The sequence below is a fragment of the Thamnophis sirtalis genome, unplaced genomic scaffold, assembly GCF_051295495.1.
Source record: "Thamnophis sirtalis isolate CommonGarterSnake01/CBP01778 unplaced genomic scaffold, rThaSir2_p1.2 scaffold_2, whole genome shotgun sequence".
NCBI lineage: Eukaryota > Metazoa > Chordata > Lepidosauria > Squamata > Natricidae > Thamnophis > Thamnophis sirtalis.
Window position 1 is genome coordinate 71,598,170 of NW_028261382.1, and position 22,297 is coordinate 71,620,466.

The window sequence follows — 22,297 nt, forward strand, 5'->3', positions numbered from 1 at the left end:
GATCTGAAAGAAATGAATGAAAGCAAAGTGTAACAGTTTCTGTTCGTGACAGTTCCCACCTTTTTTATGCAAGCCACAAAGGCTGATGATGGGCTCCCCATGGAGGATCCACCTCCATTGAATTGTGGGCTGTTTCCCAAAGCCCTGTGACCTCTATTGAAATTGGGGCTGCCCAAGCCAGCTATTCAAGAGAGCTGAGCCTGCTTTAGCAAACAGCCAGAGGACAGTGAAGCTGTGATTTTGTACAGATGCCTCAACATGTCCTTAGATTGCGTGGTCTTCCATAACCTCCAGAGATCGATCATTTCCCATTCCCGAGGGTCCACATCCACGCATGGTTAATCCAGGCAGACAGTAAGTGAGTAAGTGACGGGCAGTTGGGCTTGTGAGTTTGCTGGTTTGCTTTGCGGTGACTTTATAATATTTTTTTCACCCTTATTCCATAATCTGTAGCATTTGTGGTACCTGGCTCAATAGCAGTAACTGTGAGCAGGATCTTGGAGTCCTAGTGGACAACCATTTAAATGGGAGCCAACTGTGGGCTGCAGCTGCCAGAAAAGCCAACAAAGTTCTAGGCTGCATCAACAGAGGGATGGAATCAAGATCACGTGAAGGGTTAATACCACTTTATGATGCCTTGGTAAGGCCACACTTGGCATACGGCATCCAGTTTTGGTCTCCACAATGTAGAAAAGATGTGGAGTCTCTAGAAAGAGTGCATAGAAGAACAACAAGGATGATGAGGGGACTGGAGGCTAAAAGGTACCAAGAACAGTTGCAGGAACTGGGTATGTCTAGTTTAATGAAAAGAAGGACTAGGGGAGACATGATAGCAGTCTTCCAATATCTCAGGGGTTGTCCCAAGGAAGAGAGAGTCAAGCCATTCTCCAAAGCCCCTGAGGGTAGAACAAGAAGCAATGGGTAGAAACTAATCAAGGAGAGAAGCAACTTAGAACTGAGGAGAAATCTGACAGAACAATTAATCAGTGGAACAACTTGCCTCCAGAAGTTGTGAATACTCAAACACTAGAAGCTTTTAAGAAGAGGTTGGACAACCATTGTCTGAAGTGGTATAGGGTTTCCTGCCTAAGCAGGGGATTGGACTAGAAGATCTCCAAGGTCCCTTCCAACTCTGTTATTCTATTCTATTCTATTCTATTCTATTCTATTCTATTCTATTCTATTCTATTCTATTCTATTCTGTGCTGTGCTGTGCTGTGCTATTCTAAATATTTGCACTTAACTCCTGCATACCTTTCTACTTTAAGATGGGCCTAGTTCTCACAAAATTTGCTCTGCTCTTTCTTTCCAATTATGTGAAATGTGTGATATTGTTTCAATTTCCTTCATGCTCCATGCATTGGCAACCGATCCCGTGAAAGTTCTTTCCTAAGTATGCTTCCGTGCAGAATATGCTATGTCCAGCAACAAAATCTCAGCGGTCGAAGAGAAATCCACCAGGAAATAAACCCCCATTAATCTGCTTTAACAGACCAAATTAACACCATTTGTTGAGGATAGAGCCATAATTCAATTATCTTCCTGGGTGGGATAAGGTCGTGCCAATTTGCACCAGCTGGTCTTGGAGGAATTTTCTTGGAGAACCACCAAACTATTAGGAAGATGGATGTCTGGGCACCCCTCCAGTATTGACTTCTCCAGTGTAATGGCCCCCAAACAGGGGCGAAATTCAGCAGGTTTTGACAGGTTCTGGAGAAAGGGTAGTCAAAATTTTGAATAGTTTGGAGAAGTGGCAAATACCACCTCTGGCTGGCCCCGCCCCATCTATTCTCTGCCTCCTGAGTCCCAGCTGATCAGGAGGAAATGGGGATTTTGCAGTATCCTTCCCCTGCCATGCCCACCAAGCCACAGCCACAGAACCAGTAGTAAATTTTTTTGAATCCCACCACTGCTTCTTAAGTGCTCAGGGACTGCTTGGAGTAATGGTTCGATCTATTTTATTTCCACTGTTTTGAACAGAGCTGAAAAACGAGAGGAAAGAGCATCTCTCCCTCCTTTTCCTCAGCACATCCAGCATTTCAACTCCAGACAGTTTTGGGCAGCGCAGAAAGATTTTGTATCCACAAACTCAACAGTTTTTTCCCTGGCGCTTTTGTAGCAGTTGCTGCAAATGGGCCTGTGCTCTTGGCGCTCTGGCAATGTGTAAAGCCATTGTGTGAGGGACACAAGGGGATGTGCTGAGGTGTGTGTGTGTGGAGGGACAGATGAGCGCACACCATTCTCCCTCCCTTTTGTGTTCCCAGTCCCCAGAAGATTCGGCTCTCCTGTGTCCGGAGCCCTGAATTGTGCTTAGCAAGACCATTCCTTCGGGAAAAGTCCAGCTGTGCAGTTCTGGATTAGCACATTGGCCTCCTGTTTGTTTTCGGAATCAAAATAGTGTTTATTTGGCTAACAAGCAGCAACATTTGACAAAACAGAGCCCCAAAGTAAAACCAAATAGATGAAATAAAATACTAGCATAACAAAGATAAAATGACAAATAAAAATGCAGCCTACACTACTAAGGTGTATCAACTACCTTTGTGAGTGCAGATTTAACATATAATAATCTGTGAAGTAAAAATAGACTTCTAGAAGCATTAGCAATAGCCCTTAGACTTATATACCACTTTACAGTGCTTTACATCCTCTCTAAGCAGTTTACAGAGTCAGCCTCTTGCCCCAACGATCTGGGTCCTCATTTGACCCACCTTGGAAGGTTGGAAGTTCTGAGTCAAGGATTGAACTCCTGGTAGTCGGTAGAATTAGCTTGCAAAACTACACTCTAAGCACTGTGGCACCAGGAAGGCAGTGGTGGGTTGCTAATCCCATTCCAACATGCGTGAACTGCGTGCATGCATGAGGACGCCGCTGGCCCCATTCCAACCGGTTCGGTTGGAACGGGGCCAGCGGCGTCCTCGTGCATGCACGCAGTTCACGCATGTGTCTTAGCGCCTGTGCGATGCTCCAGCTGCTCGCGGAGAATCATGCAGGCGCTGTATGTGCCATGTGCATGCGTGGAAGCGCAGAAGCCTTCAAAGACCGGTAAGGAGCGCGGGTGGGTGGGTCCTTCACCGTTCCCGGAAGTTACTTACTTCTGGGTTCGCTGACCAACCGGTTCGTGGGGACCGCCACAAACCAGTTGAAACCCACCCCTTCAGGAAGGTGAAGGAAGGAAGGAAGGAAGGAAGGAAGGAAGGAATAGGAAGGAATAGGAAGGAATAGGAATAGCATTTAGGCTTATATACAGCTTCACAATGCTTTACAGCCCTCTCTAAGGGTTTTTTACAGTCAGCCTCTTGCCCCCAGCAATCTGGCTCCCCATTTTACCAACCTCAAAAGGATGGACGGCTGAGTCAACTTTGAACCTGGTGAGATTCGAACTGCCAAACTACAGTCAGCCGGCAGTCAGCAGAAGTATTGTGCTGTCTTGTTCATAGGTTTCTTACTTAACAATCTGACCCTTTGGCAGAAAGATTATCAGTATCAAACCCTCTTGGTTGCCAATTGACTGCAAAAATCTTATTTTGTCCCTTTGCCAACATTACGTTCCTTTGCTCACGAGTGGGGCTGTGCACACACACATGAGCACACACACCAGCCTGTCACTCACACAGTCCAGTTGTGAATAGGCCGCAGCCCACAGGTTAGGGACCCTGGATTAGCTCACCAACCTGATTTTTAGCCCACAACTCCAGATAGGGCAATATTGATGTAAATCCCTGCAGGTGACCAAGAGTCATTCAGATTGCAGAATTCAGAGGCCTGGAGGAGTGCTAGAGTGCAGAATTCCTCTTAAACTCAGGATTTGAGGTTGCCAGAAGCTTCCAGATGGTTCTGTCAGAGTTTGTTGCAGCAATCAAATCCAGAAAGCACACCCAGGTAACTGATTCAGCAGGATTTATTAACTTCTCTCTCTATATCTATCTATCTATCTATCTATCTATCTATCTATCTATCTATCTATCTATCTATCTATCTATCTATCTATCTATCTATCTATCTATAATATAATATAATATAATTATAATATAATATAATATAATAGACATATATACAATACCAAGAGAGATTCTTCCAATGAGGTAGGAGAAATCAGTTTTCTGTTCCAGTAACAGACTAGTTTTCAGTTTAGCACAGACTCAGAGCTATAGTACAGAACTAAGCCATGCCCAGGCTCCTTGCTGTCTCCCTGTTGCTCATACAGCAAATACTGTTTCAGTGTCCAAACAGCCCTCATTGGCCGACCCAGTTGCCATATCCATTCATTGGCTGACCTTGTTGCCTATTCCAGTCTTTGAATATACTCTGACAGGTTCTGCCACCCCAGTGCTGGCCGAGGAGGACTCCCATTGCTCCCTTGGTCTTTCTGTTCCAGGAGAAGCACCATGAGGTACGGCTGGATCACCTGCTGCTGCATCGTGCTGCTGCTCCTCGTCCTTTTCAGTGGAACGGCGTCTTCCCACAGGGCAGGCAGAAGAGGAGGTTCCAGCAAAGGGTCGCCGTCACAAGGGGATGCCCACTCAATGCCGAAAAGCAGCAGCAGCAGCAGCAGCAGCAAAGAGAGTCAAGGCGGAGGTGGCCACGGGGCAAAAATGGCCGGACTGGCCGCAATGGGTGCAGCGATGGGATACGGCTTGAATTCCCTTGGCAAGTCCCACTACGGCCACAGAGGGCACAGCTCTCTTTTGGGGAGCAGAGAGAAGGGCCTCAATTCCTCAGCGGTGATGGTGAAAAGCCATCTTCACAGCCAAGCGTTGAAAGGGCCCAGCCTCCCAGCCTTCTCCCTGCTAGTCTGTGGTGTCACCACATCCCTCTTCCAGAACTAAAGTTGGGCTGCCTGTGGGGGTCTCAGCCTGGCCAGGGGTTGAGAAGAGGACCTGTTGCGTGTGTCACCTTGGGTTTGGGTTTTTTTTGCAGTGGCGATGAGATTTCCTCCTTGTGGCTTTTAGCGTGTTGACAACGGGGTGTTGGAGCAGACAGGCGGTCGATGTCTTTATAACACAACGCTGTCCGAGTGCAGTTCAAGCCAGAGTGGAGTAGCTAATAAATATTTATTTTTCTTGCCTCGAGTGTAAAGTTGAATGTAAGCCCCCGTCTCACTGTAAACAGCAGCCTTGTGGGGTAGGTGGAGCTGCCTGGGAGCGAGTGGTCCCAAACCACTTTCAAATCCAAGGTCTGGCTCAAACCTTAATCCTTACCTTGGCAGTCAAATCTCAGAAAATAGCATCTTCTGGAAGAAATGAGCAAGATTCTGCCCTCAAGGGGGATTTGGCCCAGGATTTTGGGTGGAGAAGGAGGAAGCAAGTGACATTTCCTACCCGCATGGAAAACATTTGGAGATCTCTGCAGAATCGGGATTCCACACTTTGCGCCTAGTGTCACCCAAAGATGGATGGCCTTTTTCCCCCCAGGCCGTAATGGCCAAAAAATGGGCAGGTTTTATTCAATGCATGGAGCCTTCCAGAACTACAGACTTCAACTCCCAGAATTCTCAGGAATGGTGAGTGAGAAATTTGGGGAACTGAAAATATGTACAATCGGAAGATGCCAAATTCGGGGAAACATTGCCTGAGATATATGTAGGTTGTTGTTCGCCAAATCCAGTCTAAACATCTAGCTGATAGATGAGCAACGATAACAACAACCGTAATATTACCAATAGTGATAGGCGCCTTGGGTACAATCCCAAAACATCTGGAGCACCACTTAAATACAATCGGCATTGACACATTCATCACCAGTCAATTGCAAAGGGCAGCTTTAATGGGAACAGTACCTGTAACACCTCAAACATCCACATCTGTCTATCTCAGGTCCTTGGGTAGGACTCGATAGGCAGTTATGAATGCCAAATCCCATCTAAACATCTGGCTGGCTCTATGATGCATCATTAAAAGAGAAAGTCCATGTCCTAAGTAGTACTTGTGATACAGTAATAATATTAATAGTACGGATTTTAAAAAGTATTCTCTGACTTTGGCTTCAACAAGTTTTTTTTTTTTACAGATGACCTGTAAAATGTTAGGTGACAAGGAAAATATTAGCAAACATTTATATCTGGCAGTTTATTTTGTTTGGCTATTTTGAAAGGCATAAACGGTTTGGCGTGGAAAAACAACTCCACAATAATAAAAAGTTCTGTTTGCTCTGGTGTTTTCAGTTATTGTGTAAGAACATCCTTCCTGTGCATATAAACTGTTCTCTTTCCTTGCCAATCCAAATTCAGCATTTAATTAGCACATGTTATCTAAGTCAGTGTTTTTCAACCACTGTGCCGCGGCACACTAGTGTGCCGTGACATAGTGTAAGGTGTGCCGTGGGAGAATTACTTTATATATAGTCAATATAGGCACAGAGTTAAATTTTTTTAACATTTTCTAATGGTGGTGTGCCTCGTGATTTTTTTTCATGAAAAAAGTGTGCCTTTGCACAAAAAAGGTTGAAAAACACTGATCTAAGTGCTTATTCCCAGAGGTGGAGAACAAAATCCCTCAAAGACATACACATCTGATCACAACAGTAAATTTAAAGCAATTCTTATACAAAAAGCATTTTCTGAATGCAAGGAGTACATGGACAAACTACTAAATATTGTCTGTGTTATAAGCGTGGAGTTTCAACTTTTGGGGAGCGCAGAAATCAGAGAGAGTTCGCTGGAAAATGATCTCTACAAGGCTGCCCTCTAAAGGCAGAATGAGGTAAAAAGGTAATGGACTACTATAAGAGCTATGGACTATTGTAGGGACACGGTGGCGCAAGGGCTAAGATGCCGAGCTTGTCGTTCATAATGGTTTGCAGTTCGGCAGTTGAAATCCCTACACCGTGTAACGGGGTGAGCTCCCATTACTTGCTCCAGCTTCTGCCAATCTAGCAGTTCGAAAGCATGTAAAAAATACAAGTAAAAAAATAGGGAGCACCTTTGGTGGGAAGGGAACAGCGTTCTGTGCGCCTTCGGCATTGAGTCATGCCAGCCACATGACCATGAAGATGTCTTCAGACAGTTCTCGCTCTGCAGCTTTGAAACGGAGATGAGAACAGCCCCCTAGAGTCGGGAACGACTAGCACATATGTGCGAGAGGAACCTTTACCTTTACCTTATGGACTATTGTGGAAAGTGAGTTCAGAGGAACTGCCTGTTCTTAGATGGTTCCAGAAACTGCATATATCCATAGGGTAAAGTTCTAGTTTTCAGCCATTTTGGACTTGGGTAGCATGATTAGCCACAAATCATGATTAAAATACACTTTGAGCTAACCACAGATCTGAACTGGTATTATCTTTTGACTGCCATGCTCCTGTAAGATTGTCCACATTTCAATGCCACCCTTTGGGTGGAAAGCTTAAGGGTGACTGTTATTAAACGTTATTTATTTAAAGTGTGCGTATAGCAATCGCAATAGCCCTTAGACTTATATACTGCTTCACAGTGCTTTTTACAGCCCTCTCTAACCGGTTTACAGAGTCAGCCTCTTACCCCCTAACCAGTGACGTGCGGTGAGGTTTATGGCTGGTAACGACGTGCCTCATTACATCAGGAATTTTTCGGCTTTTAAGCCTTGCTTAGCTCTGCTCGAGTGATCATAAAGTCAGACTAGATGAGGTACCTCGTCTCCTCCTGTAGTTTTTTAGAGGCTTTTTAAAACAGTTAAGCACTAAGCAGAGTCATCCACTGTGACTCTGGCAGCAAGTAGCTCAGCCTTTTTCCTTTTACATTTTTTTTCTTTTCATGATGACTGTGGTGAGGCCCTGCCTCCTCTGCCTTCCCTAACTGCATGTCCCTGCCCCTAACTATCAGGGCCCTCATTTACCGATCTTGGAAGGATGGAAGGCTGAGTTGATCTTGAGCCTGATTGGAATCGACCTGCCTAATTGCAGGCAGCCGGCAGTCAGCAGAAGTAGCCTTCAGTATTGCACTCTAACCACTGCGCCACCACGGCTCGTGTGTGTGTGTGTGTGTGTGTGTGTGTGTGTGTTTGTAGAAATACAGAGAGACTCATTTTGTGTCAATTATTTTATTAGAATTTTGTACTAAGTTGCATAAGGCATCGCATACTTTGATTAGTAATTATTTAGCATTCCAGGGCATGGGCACAAGCTACATATAATAATCGGCTAGGTTTTGTTCTCCCATGATCTCCAAGGGGGTTGGCAGGGATTGGGAACAGAGGTGATAAAAGCGGAACAGGGATTAACAACGGGACAGCAAGTATCACCACAGAATAGTTTCTGAGGAAAGAATTTCAAAATTTGCTTCATTTGGAGGCTGACACTGTGACGTCCATCGACTTCCTCCTACCCCTGCTGACCATGAATGTCCATCAATCCAGGTTTCTACCTGAAAGGATAGGAGATGAGAGGAGGAAAAGGAAGAAAACATCACCATATGGACGGCCTGGAACCATCCAGGCCCATATACGTACCTTCTCAGCAAGTTCTTGGGTCCTTAACCGAATAACAGAGTCGGAAGGGACCTTGGAGGTCTTCTAGTCCAACCCCCTGCCTAGGCAGGAAACCCTACACCACTTCAGACAAATGGCTATCAGATCTCTTCTTAAAAACTTCCACTGTTGGAGCATTCACAATTTCTGGAGGCAACTTCTGTTCCACTGATTCATTGTCCTCACTGTCAGGAAATTTCTCCTTAGTTCCAAGTTGCTTCTCTCCTTTATTACTGCTGCCTGCTATGTTTTCTGTTCCTCCTGATTTTCCTGAGATCTTTCTCCCAGGAGGCCACATTATCAACACTTTCTGACTGCTGTCAGTTGCTATAAATCAGGTTTTTGCCATTTATTTTAAGTGCTTTCCCGCATTTTGCTCCCGTGATCAGTCGTATGTGATGATAATGTGGGAGAAGGAGAGCAGAATGAAAGCCCAAGAATTCGAGAGAAGGGCAATCCCGCCCCGGGCAAACATGAGGAAGATGGGAAGACTTCACGAAGTAATTATGAAAGGCCACAAGGGAAAGGCAACTGCCCCCCCCCTTCGCCCCCCAGCACTTCCATTCTCTGTGCCAGGACAGCATAGAATAGAATAGAATAGAATAGAATAGGGAATAGAATGGAATGGAATAGAATCAAATCGAATGGAACAGAACAAAACAGAATAGAGTAGAGTAGAAAAGAATAGAATAGAAAATAGAATAGAATAGAATAGAATAGAATAGAATAGAATAGAATAGAATATAGAGTATAATATAGAATAGAACAGAACAGAATAGACTATAGGATAGAATAGAATATAAGATAGGTATAGAATAAGGAATAGAATAGAAGAGAATAATAGAATAGAATAAGGAATAGAATAGCATACCATAGAATAATAGAATAGAACAGAAAAGAATAGAATAATAGAGTTGGAAGGGACCTCGGAGGTCTTCTAGTCCAACCCCCTGCCTAGGCAGGAAACCCTACACCACTTCAGAGAAATGGCTATCCAACATCTCCTTTAAAATGTCCAGTGTTGGAGCAGGACAGTGGCAAGATGTAGGAATGGACACCATAGCATTGTGTTTCTCAACCACCAGGAGTTTGAAACAGGTGGACATCAATTCCCAGAATTCCCTGCCCAGCCAGCATTGATCCTGGGAGAATTCGAAGAGGTTGAAGGTCGCACAACTGAAAATGGCCAAAGATGAGAAACCTATAGCTATAGTAGGGGTTCCCATCCTCCCCGGGCCACAGTCCAGTACTGGATCACAGCCCATTTGGAACTGGGCCACGCAAGCAGCAGCTGAGTGCACACACCAGAGGTTGTATTCAGCAGGTTCTGACCAGTTCTGGAGAACTGGCAGTGGAATTTTTGAGTTGTTCGGAGAACCGGTAAATACCACTTCTGGCTGGCCCTGCCCCATCTATTCTCTGCTTCCTGAGTCCCAGCTGATTGGGAGGGAATGGGGATTTTGCAGTATCCTTCCCCTGCAACACCTACCAAGCCACGCCCACCAAGCCACACCAAGCCACACCACGTGCATTAAGCCACACCTACAGAACCGGCAGTAAAAAAAATTGAATCCCACCACTGGCACACACGCCTGCAGCTCCATGTGCGCCAGTGGTGGGCACTCACACATGTGTGTGAAGCTGAATTTGTGTGAGGGGTGGGTGTGCCCATTTAACAACATAAACTTTGGGCTCAATTGTGCTTGTGAGTTGAGGACTACCTGTAGGGAGCGTGCCAGCTCCCTTGTAGAGTTGGAGCCATATCACTGCCTCATTTGAATTCTCTGCTCATCCATATAAATGTGGCCAAGAAAACCCCTTCCAGGAATGTATCTACATATGCAAACCAAAGGAGTTGCTTTTCCTGAAAAAACCACTTGTGCAATATGTCTCAACGGAAGGGAAGTGACTCAATATTGGTGAGTCCTACCTACAGACATGCTGCTTGAACATGGCATATTAATGACTGGAAAGACAGCTCATTCCAACATCTATGGCATACTGTGCCTTCCAACACTCATCAAGAGGGAGTTGACTGATGTTGGGTAACCATCTTCTGGGAAAAGGAATTCTAAGCAGTGGTGGGATTAAAATGAATGTACTACTTGTACTGTGGGCATGGCTTGGTGGGCGTGGCTTGGTGGGCATGGCAAGGGAAGGATACTGCAAAATTCCCATTTCCTCCCAATCAACTGGGACTCGGGAGGCAGAGAATAGATGGGGGCGAGGCCAGCCTGAGGTGGTATTTGCCGGTTCTCCCAACTGTGGCACGACAAAACCGCGCTCGACTAAAGCACGCCCGATTAAACCGCGTTGCTGATGTCATCAACAGGGCGACAACAGCGAGCGCGGAGAAAGAACGGCGGTTTAAATAGCGCTTTGAAAGCAAGCCGATTCAAGTTAAGGTAAGGGTTAGGTTTAGGGTTAGGTTTAGGGTTAGGTTTAGGGTTAGGTTTAGGGTTAGGTTAAGGGTTAGGGTTAGGGTTAGGGTTAGGGTTAGGTTAAGGTTTAGGGTTAGGTTTAGGGTTAGGTTAAGGGTTAGGATTAGGTTTAGCGTTAGGTTTAGCGTTAGGTTAAGGGTTAGGTTTAGGGTTAGGTTTAGGCAGGGGTGGGTTTCTTGCCCCGTTCCAACCAGTTCGGTTGGAAAGGGGCCGGCGGTGTCCTCATGCACGCGCGTGCACGCGCGCGATGCACGCATGCGTACTAGCGTCTGTGCGATGCTCCAGCTGCTCCTGGAGGATCGCGCAGGTGCTGTATGCGTCCTGCGCATGCGTGGAAGCGCAGAACTCATCAAAACCGGGTAAGGAGCGCAGGCGGCGGGTGCGCCCTTCACCGTTCCCGGAAGTTACTTACTTCCGGGTTCGCCGACCAACCGGTTCGCAGGGACTGCCGCGAACCGGTTGAAACCCACCCCTGGGTTTAGGGTTAGGTTAAGGGTTAGGGTTAGGTTTAGGATTAGGTTTAGGGGGGTTGGGTTTAGGTTTAGGGGTTAATTTTAGGTTTAGCGTTTACAGTGTGCTTTTTTCTCCGCGCTGTTGTCGCGCTGTGATGACGTCAGCTACGTGGTTTCGTCGAGTGCCCTTTAGTCTAACACAGTTTTGTGGTGGAACCCTCCCAACTACTCAAAATTTCCACTCCCGGTCCTCCAGAACTGGTCAGAAACTGCTGAATCCCAACTCTTATTCCAACTATCAATTCCATTGTGGACCCAGGAATTAGTGCTGGTATCTGCTAGATGTGTTGGATAAAGTTCATCAAGTAGTGATATGGTTTTGGGGGCTTTGAACTATGTCCCATAGGGGATTTTTCAGGAGGCCACTGGACTGTCTTGTTTTTTTTTCTTTGAAGACATTTCACTTCTCATCCAAGAAGCTTCTTTGACTCTGACTGGATGGTGGAGAATGGAAAGATTTATATTCCTTGCAGACAGCTGATCATTTGCATCTTTTTAGAGGGTCATTGAGGCCCCTTGGAGGTTTACCTGTGTCCTCAGGGTCACCTGAGTAGTGCAAACAGTTCTTATAATCGGCAATTTTTCCTCTGAGAATCCATTCCTACTCCCACAACATTCCAATGGTCTTCATCCCAAATTGGATGGCTAAAAGTCTCCAAGTGCTTCAAGGACCTTCTAAAAGGATGCAAATGATCAGCTGTCTGCAAGAAGCATCAATCCTTCCATTCCCCACCATCCTGTCAGAGCTGAAGAAGCTTCTTGGATGAGAAGTGAAACGTCTTCAAGTAAAAACAAGAAACTCCAGTTGCCTCCTGAAAAAGCACCTTTGGGACAACCAGGACCTGGAGGATGGAAAATCTCTACAGACCTTTTGTTCTGAACTATGGGAATTCCTGTCCAGCGTATCTGAAAAGCAACAGGATAAGTGTGTGTGTGTGTGTGTGTGTGTGTGTGTGGTAGCGGAAATTTTTAGTAGTTCGGAGAACCGGCAGAGGAAATTTTGAGTAGTTCGGAGAACCCGCAAATGCCACCTCTGGCTGGCCCCAGAGTAGGGTGAGAATAGAGATTTTGCAGTATCCTTCCCCTGCCATGTCCACCAAGCCAGACCAATCCCACCAAGCCATGCTCACAGAACTGGTAGTAAATACATTTGAATCTCACCACTGCTCCAATATCCTTGTCTGCTACTCACCTAAGTGTAGAAGATAGGGATGTGTTTGCAGAGGATGTTTATGGTGGTTCCGAGACCTGAACGATCCACTTGGGATGTGAAGAATTCTTGTTGTGCTTTCTCTTTCTCCTTTGGCATGAGATGCATGACAGACAACTTGGCCTACAAGAGAAGACAACCACATAGCTGGACCCATCCGTTCCTTTGGTTGGAAAGAAGAAAAGGTGAGTAGATCTGACTCCACAGGTTCCCGCTCAGGACTCTGTGGGACAATTGTGATCTTTTCCTCACTGCAAATTAACTGAGTTTTCTCTCCATTAATGCTGATGTTTGCTGTGTTATCTTGGAGCCTTTTCTTCACTTATCAGGGTTCCCGTCCTTACCTGGAATTCCTTGAGGAGAGTATCTAGTCCTTGGATATTTTCCTTATCCATCCTGGTTAGGTAACAGGCTTCTTGGTGTTCAGGCTTGTAGCCAATCAGCAGCTGTGAACAAGGCATTGAGATTCACTTAAACTCAGTTTATTCCTTGAAGTACATTTCTGCAGCACCTACGCCGACTGCAAAAGTTCAGCATCAAATTTTGTCCAAGCATTAAATTGCCTTTAGTAAAGCATTATGTACCTGCATCCTTTTAGCAGCTAATAACGCAATGCTGGTTTTTGTGACAGCTGCTGTGTGTTTGCTGCTAAAAGTTATCTAATATTTCTTGGTAGGAATTTAGCAGGATGGGGCAGAGTCTGAAACTGAGAATGCTGGATCAATGAGCCCATAATCCCTTTTCGGGTGGAGTCTGGTCAATAGAATGGAACTGAGTGTTTACTGGCTGGATGCCTTTCTTGTTGCCAATGCAGAGTTATACTCAGCAGTTACATTCTCATCGTTCCCAAAGAGAGAAATATCTGCATCTACCTAGGATTGAGCTCACAGACTCTTGATTGAAAGGCGGGAACTCCACCTCTAGGCCACCGCACCACTCAATGAGAATACTAGATACAAAATCAGACGACCTTCTAGGACAGTGTTGGTGAACTTTTTTGGCACCAAGTGCCAAAACAGGAGCATGCCTGTATTCCTGACCCTAGGGGGCGATGCTCATCTCCGTTTCAAAGCTGAAGAGCCAGCGCTGTCCAAAGACGTCTACCCGGTCATGTGGCCGGCATGACTCAATGCCGAAGGCACGCAGAACGCAGTTACCTTCCCACCTAAGGTGGTTCCTATTTTTCTACTTGCATTTTTACCTGCTTTCGAACTGCTAGGTTGGCAGAAGGTGGGACAAGTAACAGGAACTCACTCCGTTACATGGCACTAGGGATTCGAACTGCCGATCTTTCTGATCGACAAGCTCAGCGTCTTAGCCATTGAGCCACCACGTCCGTGCTAGCCTTCCATAGCTCTAAATGGTCCATTTCAGCTTCTTGTGTGCAGAATAAATCTTACTGTTCTTCCATCCAGGTAATACCTGGGTTTCTTTTTTTCTTTCGTAGCTGCCACTCACCTTGGCAAAATCATAAATGATGGTGGCTGGGTTGTGGATCCCATCATCCACATAGTAAGTGGCGACTTCTTCCTTATCCATGGAGAACTTCAGCTGGGATTCTTCTCCATCCAACTCATCAATGGTCATGTGCAGAAGCTTCATGGAGTAGAAAGAGATGCATTTGGCTCGCGTGCAGCAACCACTACTAGAGTGTTATATCAGGTGGGAGGCGATACAAGACCGGACAGGAGAGGTGACCCAACCCTTAGGGTGCATGGCATCCTCCTGGCAGTGTTCTGACCCAGCTCCCCAAACACCTCAAATCCTCTGTAGTTAAATCAATGATTCCTTTATTAGGACCGCCGGCATCCCCGGCAAAAAGTTTCTCTCTCACAGCAGGCTAACAAGTCCATCTGGCAGGGAGGTGAAAAGTTGTCTGCCACATCTATTCATCCCTGCCCCCTGCCTTTTATCCCCAGAGCTAGGGTGGATCTTCACTGGCTCTTCCGTCCCAAGGGCCGGCCCATAGATTTCCACTGCTCTCCTCTCCTCTGTCTTCTGTGCATCTGTGCGTCAGGCATTGGACATAGATGTTCCTCCTCTTCCTCATCAGCCACCTCCAGCCTTGGGGGCTCTTGACTCTCCATCTGAGGGCTGATGGACAGCCCAGGCTCCCCCGCTCTCTCTCACGCCTCTCCCTCTGATTTAGCTGCTGGAGGGGGTAGTGGCTGACAGGTCACAACAGGCAGCCTCTCTAATGGGAGAGCTGCTGTAGGTTATTGGCCAGGAAGATTGGAAACAGAGGGGTGCTGCTATTGTTAATTATTTTGGTTGTTCTATTATTTCAGTGTTTTTTAAGGAACCAACCGGATGGAGAGCAATTTGTACATGTATCTGAACTGTGATAATGGGAGAATCCAGGGCCGTGCTGGTAAATGCAGAAGAACCAGCTGTGTGGTTGTCTCTGCACTGTTGGCTGTGAAATTTGAATTTGGCTCAGCTTTGCTTTTAAACAGCTCACAAAATCCCTGAAAATGTAGCCACCAGCTCTCCTGAGTGGGTGCAAGGCAGCCCCAGAACCCATCTGGGTGCCTCCTGGTGCAGCTTCCCTCACCTCTCCTGCCAGCTTTGGATGCTCCCACTAGGCCAACCCCAGGGGAAAAGAGCCCTTCCCCAGCCCAGTCTCCTGGGTTCCCAGCCCTCCCCTACTTACGGCCTCCGTATGCGCCTGGGTGATGTAGAGCCCCATCAGCAGAGCTCCCACGACAACCAGCACCACAATACCCACAATCACCAGGACGATCAGGAACCTCTTGATGTTCACAGGGCAGCCGATCATTTTGGGCAGCTGGCACAGCAGCCGTGGGAGGCAGCAGCACAGCTGGCAGCAGCAGTCGCAGCTTGGAGGGCAGCAACAATCGCAGCTCGGGGGGCAGCAGCAGCTGGGGCAGCAACAGCAGTTGGTGCAGGAGTCACAGCTGGGGCAGGAGCCACAACCACAGCAGGGGCAGCAGCAGCCCGGACAGGAGCCGCAACCTGGACAGGAGCCGCAACCTGGACAGGAGCCGCAACCTGGACAGGAGCCGCAACCTGGACAGGAGCCGCAACTTGGACAGGAGCCACATCCTGGACAGGAGCCACAGCCACAGCTAGGGCAGAGACCACAGCAGCCCCCAAACTCTGGATCCAGGGCATGGTAGGCCTGTGGAGATAGATGAAAGAGGAGAGAAAGAAAGAGAAAGAGAAAGGAAAGAGGGAGACAAGAGAGAGAGAAGGAAAGAAAGGAAGGAAGAAAGAAAAAGAAAAGAAAGAAAGAGGAGCGAGAAAAAAGAAAGATAGAAAGAGAGACAGAGAGGCAGAGAAAGGGAGACAGAGAAAGACCCACACACACACACACACACACACACAGAGAGAAAAAGACAGATGCAGAGAGACACAGAGAGAGAGGGGGGAGGGAGGGAGAGGAAGAGGGAGAGCAGACAGACACTCAGATACACACACACAGAGAGAGAAAGAGACAGAGACAGAGAAAGGGAGACAGAGAGAAAGAGAGAGAGAGAGAAATTATGGGAGATTCACAGGTTGGAGGAGATGGTCATTGGCATTGCCAGAGTGAAAGGGGCTCAGGAAGGAGGGTGAGGCAAGGCTGTGATGGAGAGAGTCACACAGTGGACATTGCTCCATTGTTGAAACCCAGAGCAGTTCCCCATGAGACCTGGGAGGTCTGTAGGGGAGGACAATTGGTGTGGTTCTGCTGCTAGATTCTCCTTAAATGAGAAGATGCTACCTGCAGGAATGCCCTGAGCGTGTGGGCGAGCGACTGGCGAGGTACCGGTTCAGGGGCATGGCCAGCCTGCTGGTATTACTGGTTTGGAAAGCCAGCCCCAATTTTTACTACCACTTCGGCAGAACCAATCTGAACCGGTAGGAACCCATCTCTGCATGAGCCACCTTTGGACCACCAAGGACTTACTCAGCAAATTGGAAAAACAGGTAACGGACGGGAAAAAATCATCCGTCTAAAATGCACTTAATTAAAACTGGTGGGAGAGATCAAAGAGGCGGCCATCCCTCATAGCCGCTGTAGCTCATCACAATATTTGCTTGGTCTGAAGATTTCCAAAGCTCTAATATCTATTTCCAAGGTGTAACTCAAGGAATTCAGAGTTAATTATAATCTCTGAGATAGGACTTGTAACTTTGAGCCTCCATCAAGAAATCCTGAATAATATTTCCCGCATCTAGGGACAGACAAGTTTTTAATTGGGCTTTTTATAGTTGGGACTTCTTGCCAAGGAACCTGCTCAGATGCAGGTCCCAGATGCTCAGATAAATTCAGGCACTTATTTAAATTTGAGCCTCGGCAATTTGGCAGAAGAAAGTACAAAGGGAAGGAAGTGTAGTAAGGTGGCAAAGGGACTCACGGCTGATGGTGCTTTGAGTAGAGTCTCCTTGGTGACAATTTCTATCTTCTCCTCCATCTCCATCCCTGGGCTCTCTCCTCAACATGCGGTCTACCCCTCGCCAGTTACTGAAGTGGAAAGAATCAAACTTATATATATATATACACACACACTCACTCAGGAAGACTACTGAAAAGGAGAAGGGAGTGGTCTCCCCTCCCATTTCTCTGGCTATGAGATGGACCTTCTCTTGGTTGGTTGGACTTGAGAACTTGATTCTCTGCTGTTCTATCCTTCTCAGCCAAGTTTCTGAGATGGGGCCAACATATTGTGAAACACGCATGGCTGAAGGCCTTATCCTTCAAAAAGCTCTTGGCAGAGTTGAGTGGACACTTGTCCCCAGTGGATGGTCCTTGTAGCCCAAAAAGGGGCAAATATTAGGGAGCCAAACAAAAGTCTTGTGAAGGGCACTCCCATCCTTGTGGTAAGAAATGGCCTCTCTCTCGTCTATCTCCTCAGCTCACTTTGTTTTGCTACACACAATATTATTTTGGGGGATGGGTAATCTAGCGGGGTCTGGGAAGGTTTGAAGCAAGTAGGTAGCATAATTAACTGAGTTGAAAGGGACCTTGGAGGTCTTCTAGTCCAACTCCCTGCTCAAGCAGGAGACCCTATGCCATGCTAGACAGATGGCAGACCAGTCCCTTCTTGAAAGCTTCCAGCGATGAAGCTCCCACAACTTCTGAAGGCCAGCCATTCCACTGAATAACAGATGTGGAATGGGACCTTGGAGGTCTTCTAGTCCAACCCCCTGCTCAAGCAGGAGACCCTATGCCATGCCAGAGAGATGGCTGTCCAATCTCTTCTTGAAAGCTTCCAGCGATGAAGCTCCCAAAACTTCTGAAGGCAATTTCTGTTCCACTGGTTGATTGCTCTCACTGCCAGGAAATCTCTCCTTAGTTCGAGGTTGATTTCATCTATGATTCCTTTTTGTTCTGCCTTTAGGTGCTTTGGAGAATAGGGTGATTCCCCCTTCACTGTGACAGCTCTTTAGATACTGGAAGACTGCTATCATGTCACCTCTAGCCCTTTTCCTTTTAAAAACTAGGCATACCTGTTCCAGCCTTCAGTCCCCTAATCACCTTTGTTGTTCTTCTCTGTATTTTTTCTAGAGCCTAGTTTAGACCATATACTACTATACTATGTATAAGTGTATTATGTCCACAGTAGTTTGCCTATCTGCTGATTTACTAAAAATTAGCCCAAAAAGGCAATAGGTTTTGCCTGGCATGATCTGTTTTTAAAACCCCCAGTGCTGGCTTCTAGTAATCCCCTTGTTTGCTTCTAGGTGCTTGCAAATCCTCCACTTGGTACATCTTTTTCAGGAGTTTCCCCAGGTATGAGCATCAAGCTGATTGGCCTATAACAGTGAAGGTGAACCTTTTTGGCACCGTGCCCAAGCTGGAATGGGCGTGCGTACTTGCGTACGTATGTCGGAGTGCCAGAAATCCGAATACCAGCTGGCTGGTGCTCGCATCTGTTTTTTAGCAGTTTTTGGCCGTTTTTCGGGCTGTTTTCAGGCCATTTTTTGGCTGTTTTGTATAGCAATAGCAATAGACTTATATACCGCTTCATAGGGCTTTCAGCCCTCTCTAAGCAGTTTACAGAGAGTCAGCATATTGCCCCCAACAATCCGGGTCCTCATTTTACCCACCTCGGAAGGATGGAAGGCTGAGTCAACCCTGAGCCGGTGAGATTTGAACCGCTGAACTGCTGATCTAGCAGTAGCCTGCAGTGCTGCATTTAACCACTGCGCCACCTCGGCTCTTTCAGGCTGTTTTTTGGCCCTCTGGTGCCTGTGAAGACCAGCTGGCAGCTCCAGCACCTGTGAAGAAAAATGCTCCAAAAATGGCCTGAAAAAGGACAAAAATGGCCCGAAAAACGGTTAGTTTTTTGGCCATTTCTCGGGCCATTTTCAGGTACTTTGGCACCTTATGACTGCAAGACTGTAACTTTATTGCTTGTATCCTTACGATTGATATTGATATTGATTGTTTCCTGATTTCTTATTTGTACCCTACGACTATCATTAAGTGCTATACCTTTGGATTCTTTATGAATGTTTTTTTTTTTTAATGTACAGGGAGAACATCTGCACCAAAGACTAATTCCTTGTGTGTCCAATCACACTAGGCCAATAAAGGATTCTATTCTACCCTACCCTACCCTACCCTATTCTATTCTATAGAAAGTATCTTATCTTTTTACGTACACTGAGAGCATCTGCACCAAAGACAAATTCCTTGTGTGTCCAATCACACTTGGCCAATAAATAATTCTAATCTAATCTAATCTAATCTAATCTAATCTAATCTAATCTAATCTATTAATAAAATGGAAACTCCCCTATAGAAAAATACCAAACCCCTCCCCCCACATCAGAGATGAAATTCAGCAGATTCTGACAGGTGCTGGAGAACTGGTAGCAGAAATTTTGAGTCCAGAGAACTGGCAAATACTACCTCTGGCTGGCCCCAGAGTTGGGTGGGAATGGAGATTTTACAATATCCTTCCCCTGCCATGCCCACCAAGCCATGCCCACAGAACCAGTAGTAAAAAAAATGAACTTCACCACTGCTCCCTATAATATTCTTTGTAGTAGATTTTTTAAAAAGAGGATTTGTAAGAAAGAGTAATATATACAATAGGAAAAGTAATATATATATTTGGGAAATGTATTGCATAATGCAGTGGTCCCCAAACCTTTGGGCACCAGGAACCCTTTCCGCCAAGCAAGGTTTCTCTGCAGACTGGAGGGGACCTGGTCTGCAAAAATGCATGCTGCCTGCATCCGCGGATAGGGCTTCACTTGTTTCTGGCATGTGGTGGCCCAGTGCCAGTCCATGGACCGAGGGTTGGGTATCCCTGGGGTATTTTCAGAGGCACCTGTGGATCTCAAAGAAGTCAAGAGTGGCCTCAATGGGGTGATCAAAGCCCCGTGAGGCTTCAGTTGGCCATCAAGGCTACCATCTTGGCTTTTTAACACCTACCCCCAATGGCCCTGGTGCTCCCCGAATCGATACTGAATTCTCACATTCATCAGCAATTTCAGTCAATGTGTCAGCCTCTATCTCACATGCTTGCTATTGGCTGCCATAGTAACGGGGAGGGAGGGAGGTTCATGGTATTTGGGAGGGGAAGCGTACTGGTGGACACATCTCAAGTCATCTTGAAAAAGGGAGTTTAGTTCTCACCATCTTCTGCACATGCTGAAGGTATTTTTTAGGTATTTTTTTTTAAGGTATTTTATTAAAATTTATAGGCCGCCCTTTTCCCTGAGGGGACTCAGGGCGGCTTACAACCATTAGGGAGGGGGTATAATACACAATAAACGATATAAAAACAAGATAAGTAGTAAAAACACAACATGCATTCTACATTCAACACTCGGGTGGGGCAAATTAAGGACTTATCCCCAGGCCTGTTGGGAGAGCCAGGTCTTGAGGGCTGCGCGGAAGGCCTGGACGGTGGTGAGGGTGCGTATCTCGACGGGGAGATCGTTCCACAGGGTCGGAGCTGCAACAGAAAAGGCTCTCCTCCGTGTAGTCGCCAGTCGACATTGACTGGCGGATGGAATTCGGAGGAGGCCCAGTCTGTGCGATCTAATCGGTCGGAGGGAGGTAATCGGCAGAAGGCGGTCTCTCAAGTACCCAGATCCACTACCATGGAGTGCTTTAAAGGTGGTCATCAGTACCCTGAAGCGCACCCGGAGATCGACAGGTAGCCAGTGCAGCTCGCGGAGGATGGGTGTAACGTGGGCGAACCGCGGTGCGCCCACTATCACTCGCGCGGCTGCATTCTGGACTAACTGCAGTCGCCGGATGCACTTCAGGGGCAGCCCCATGTAGAGCACATTGCAGTATTCCAGCCTAGAGATCACAAGGGCTCGAGTGACTGTTGTGAGAGCCTCCCGATTCAGGTAGGGTCATAACTGGCGGACCAGGCGAACCTGGGCAAATGCCCCCCTGGTCACAGCCGACAGATGATGATCGAGAGTCAGCTGTGGATCCAGGAGGCCTCCTAAGTTACGAACCCTATCTGAGGGGTATAAAATTTGACCCCCCAGCCTGATAGATGGAACATTAGCCAAATTGTTGGGAGGGAAACACAACAGCCACTCGGTCTTGTCCGGGTTGAGTACCAGTTTGTTAGCGCTCATCCAGTTCCTAACGGCCTCCAGACCCTGGTTCATCACATCCACCGCTTCATTGAGTTGGCACGGGGCGGACAGATACAATTGCGTATCGTCCGCATATTGATGGTATTTTATCCCGTGCCTCCGAATGATCTCGCCCAGCGGTTTCATGTATATGTTAAATAGTAGGGGGGATAAGACCGAGCCCTGCGGCACCCCATATTTTAGGGGCCTCAGGGACGATCTCTGCCCCCCTACCAACACCGACTGCGACCTGTCCGAGAGGTAGGAGGAGAACCACTGCAAAACAGTGCCTCCCACCCCCACCTCCCGCAGTCGTCGCAGAAGGATACCATGGTCGATGGTGTCGAAAGCCGCCGAGAGGTCAAGGAGAACCAGGATGGACGCATGGCCTCCATCTCTGGCCCTCCAGAGATCATCGGTCAATGCGACCAAAGCGGTTTCTGTGCTGTAACCGGGTCTGAAGCCGGACTGGAAGGGGTCAAGGTAGCTAGCTTCATCCAAGGCCCATTGAAGCTGGAAGGCCACCACCTTCTCAACAACCTTCCCAACAAAGGGAAGGTTGGAGACAGGACGGTAGTTATTTAAAATGGCTGGATCCAAGGATGGTTTCTTCAGGAGGGGTCTCACCACCGCCGTTTTTAGTGTGGCGGGGAAGTGCCCCTCCCGAAGGGAGGCGGTTACGACCGCCTGGATCCAGCCATGTGTCACCTCACTGCTGTTGGCAACCAGCCAGGAGGGACACGGGTCCAGAATGCAGGTGGAGGCACTCACAGCTCGAATGGCCTTGTCCACATCCCCAGAGGCAACATCCTGAAACTCAACCCAGAGATGGTTTGCCAAGTGATCCTCTTGTGTCCCGGGTGGATCTGCTGCGGTGGAGTCCAAGTCTGACCGAAACCGAGCAACTTTGTCCGCTAAGAATTGGGCATAATCCTCAGCTCTACCCTGAAGGCTCATGTTTGGGTTTGGTCAAGGCCAACTGTCTCTGCATACCAGCGGAATGAGGCCGCCTGAAGATGCGCCCCATAGGACACCCTTGGCGGTTGGAGATTGGACATTGCGTCAGGTTAACTGGAGGGAGGGATTTGGTAAACGTTTGATATGTACAAGTTTGTGCTTTTTTGCCTGAGA

General features: G+C 47.2%; 1 protein-coding gene and 1 long non-coding RNA gene across 2 annotated transcripts; one reads left to right on the forward strand and one right to left on the reverse strand.

The window, feature by feature from the left end:
* Positions 1-157: 157 nt before the first annotated feature.
* Positions 158-5,067, forward strand: LOC148048921 (uncharacterized). The gene is made up of 2 exons (XR_015695361.1): positions 158-362; positions 4,379-5,067. It is a non-coding gene; the product is annotated as an uncharacterized LOC148048921 (long non-coding RNA).
* A 2,932-nt stretch (positions 5,068-7,999) lies between these two features.
* Positions 8,000-17,097, reverse strand: LOC106545298 (surfactant protein C). The gene is made up of 6 exons (XM_014061811.2): positions 16,969-17,097; positions 15,258-15,746; positions 14,063-14,200; positions 12,949-13,050; positions 12,587-12,727; positions 8,000-8,338 (listed from the first exon to the last, which is right to left on the reverse strand). The coding sequence occupies exons 1-5, from the start codon at positions 17,029-17,031 to the stop codon at positions 12,587-12,589; spliced, it is 933 nt and encodes a 310-aa protein (XP_013917286.2). The 5' UTR covers positions 17,032-17,097; the 3' UTR covers positions 8,000-8,338.
* Positions 17,098-22,297: the final 5,200 nt, after the last annotated feature.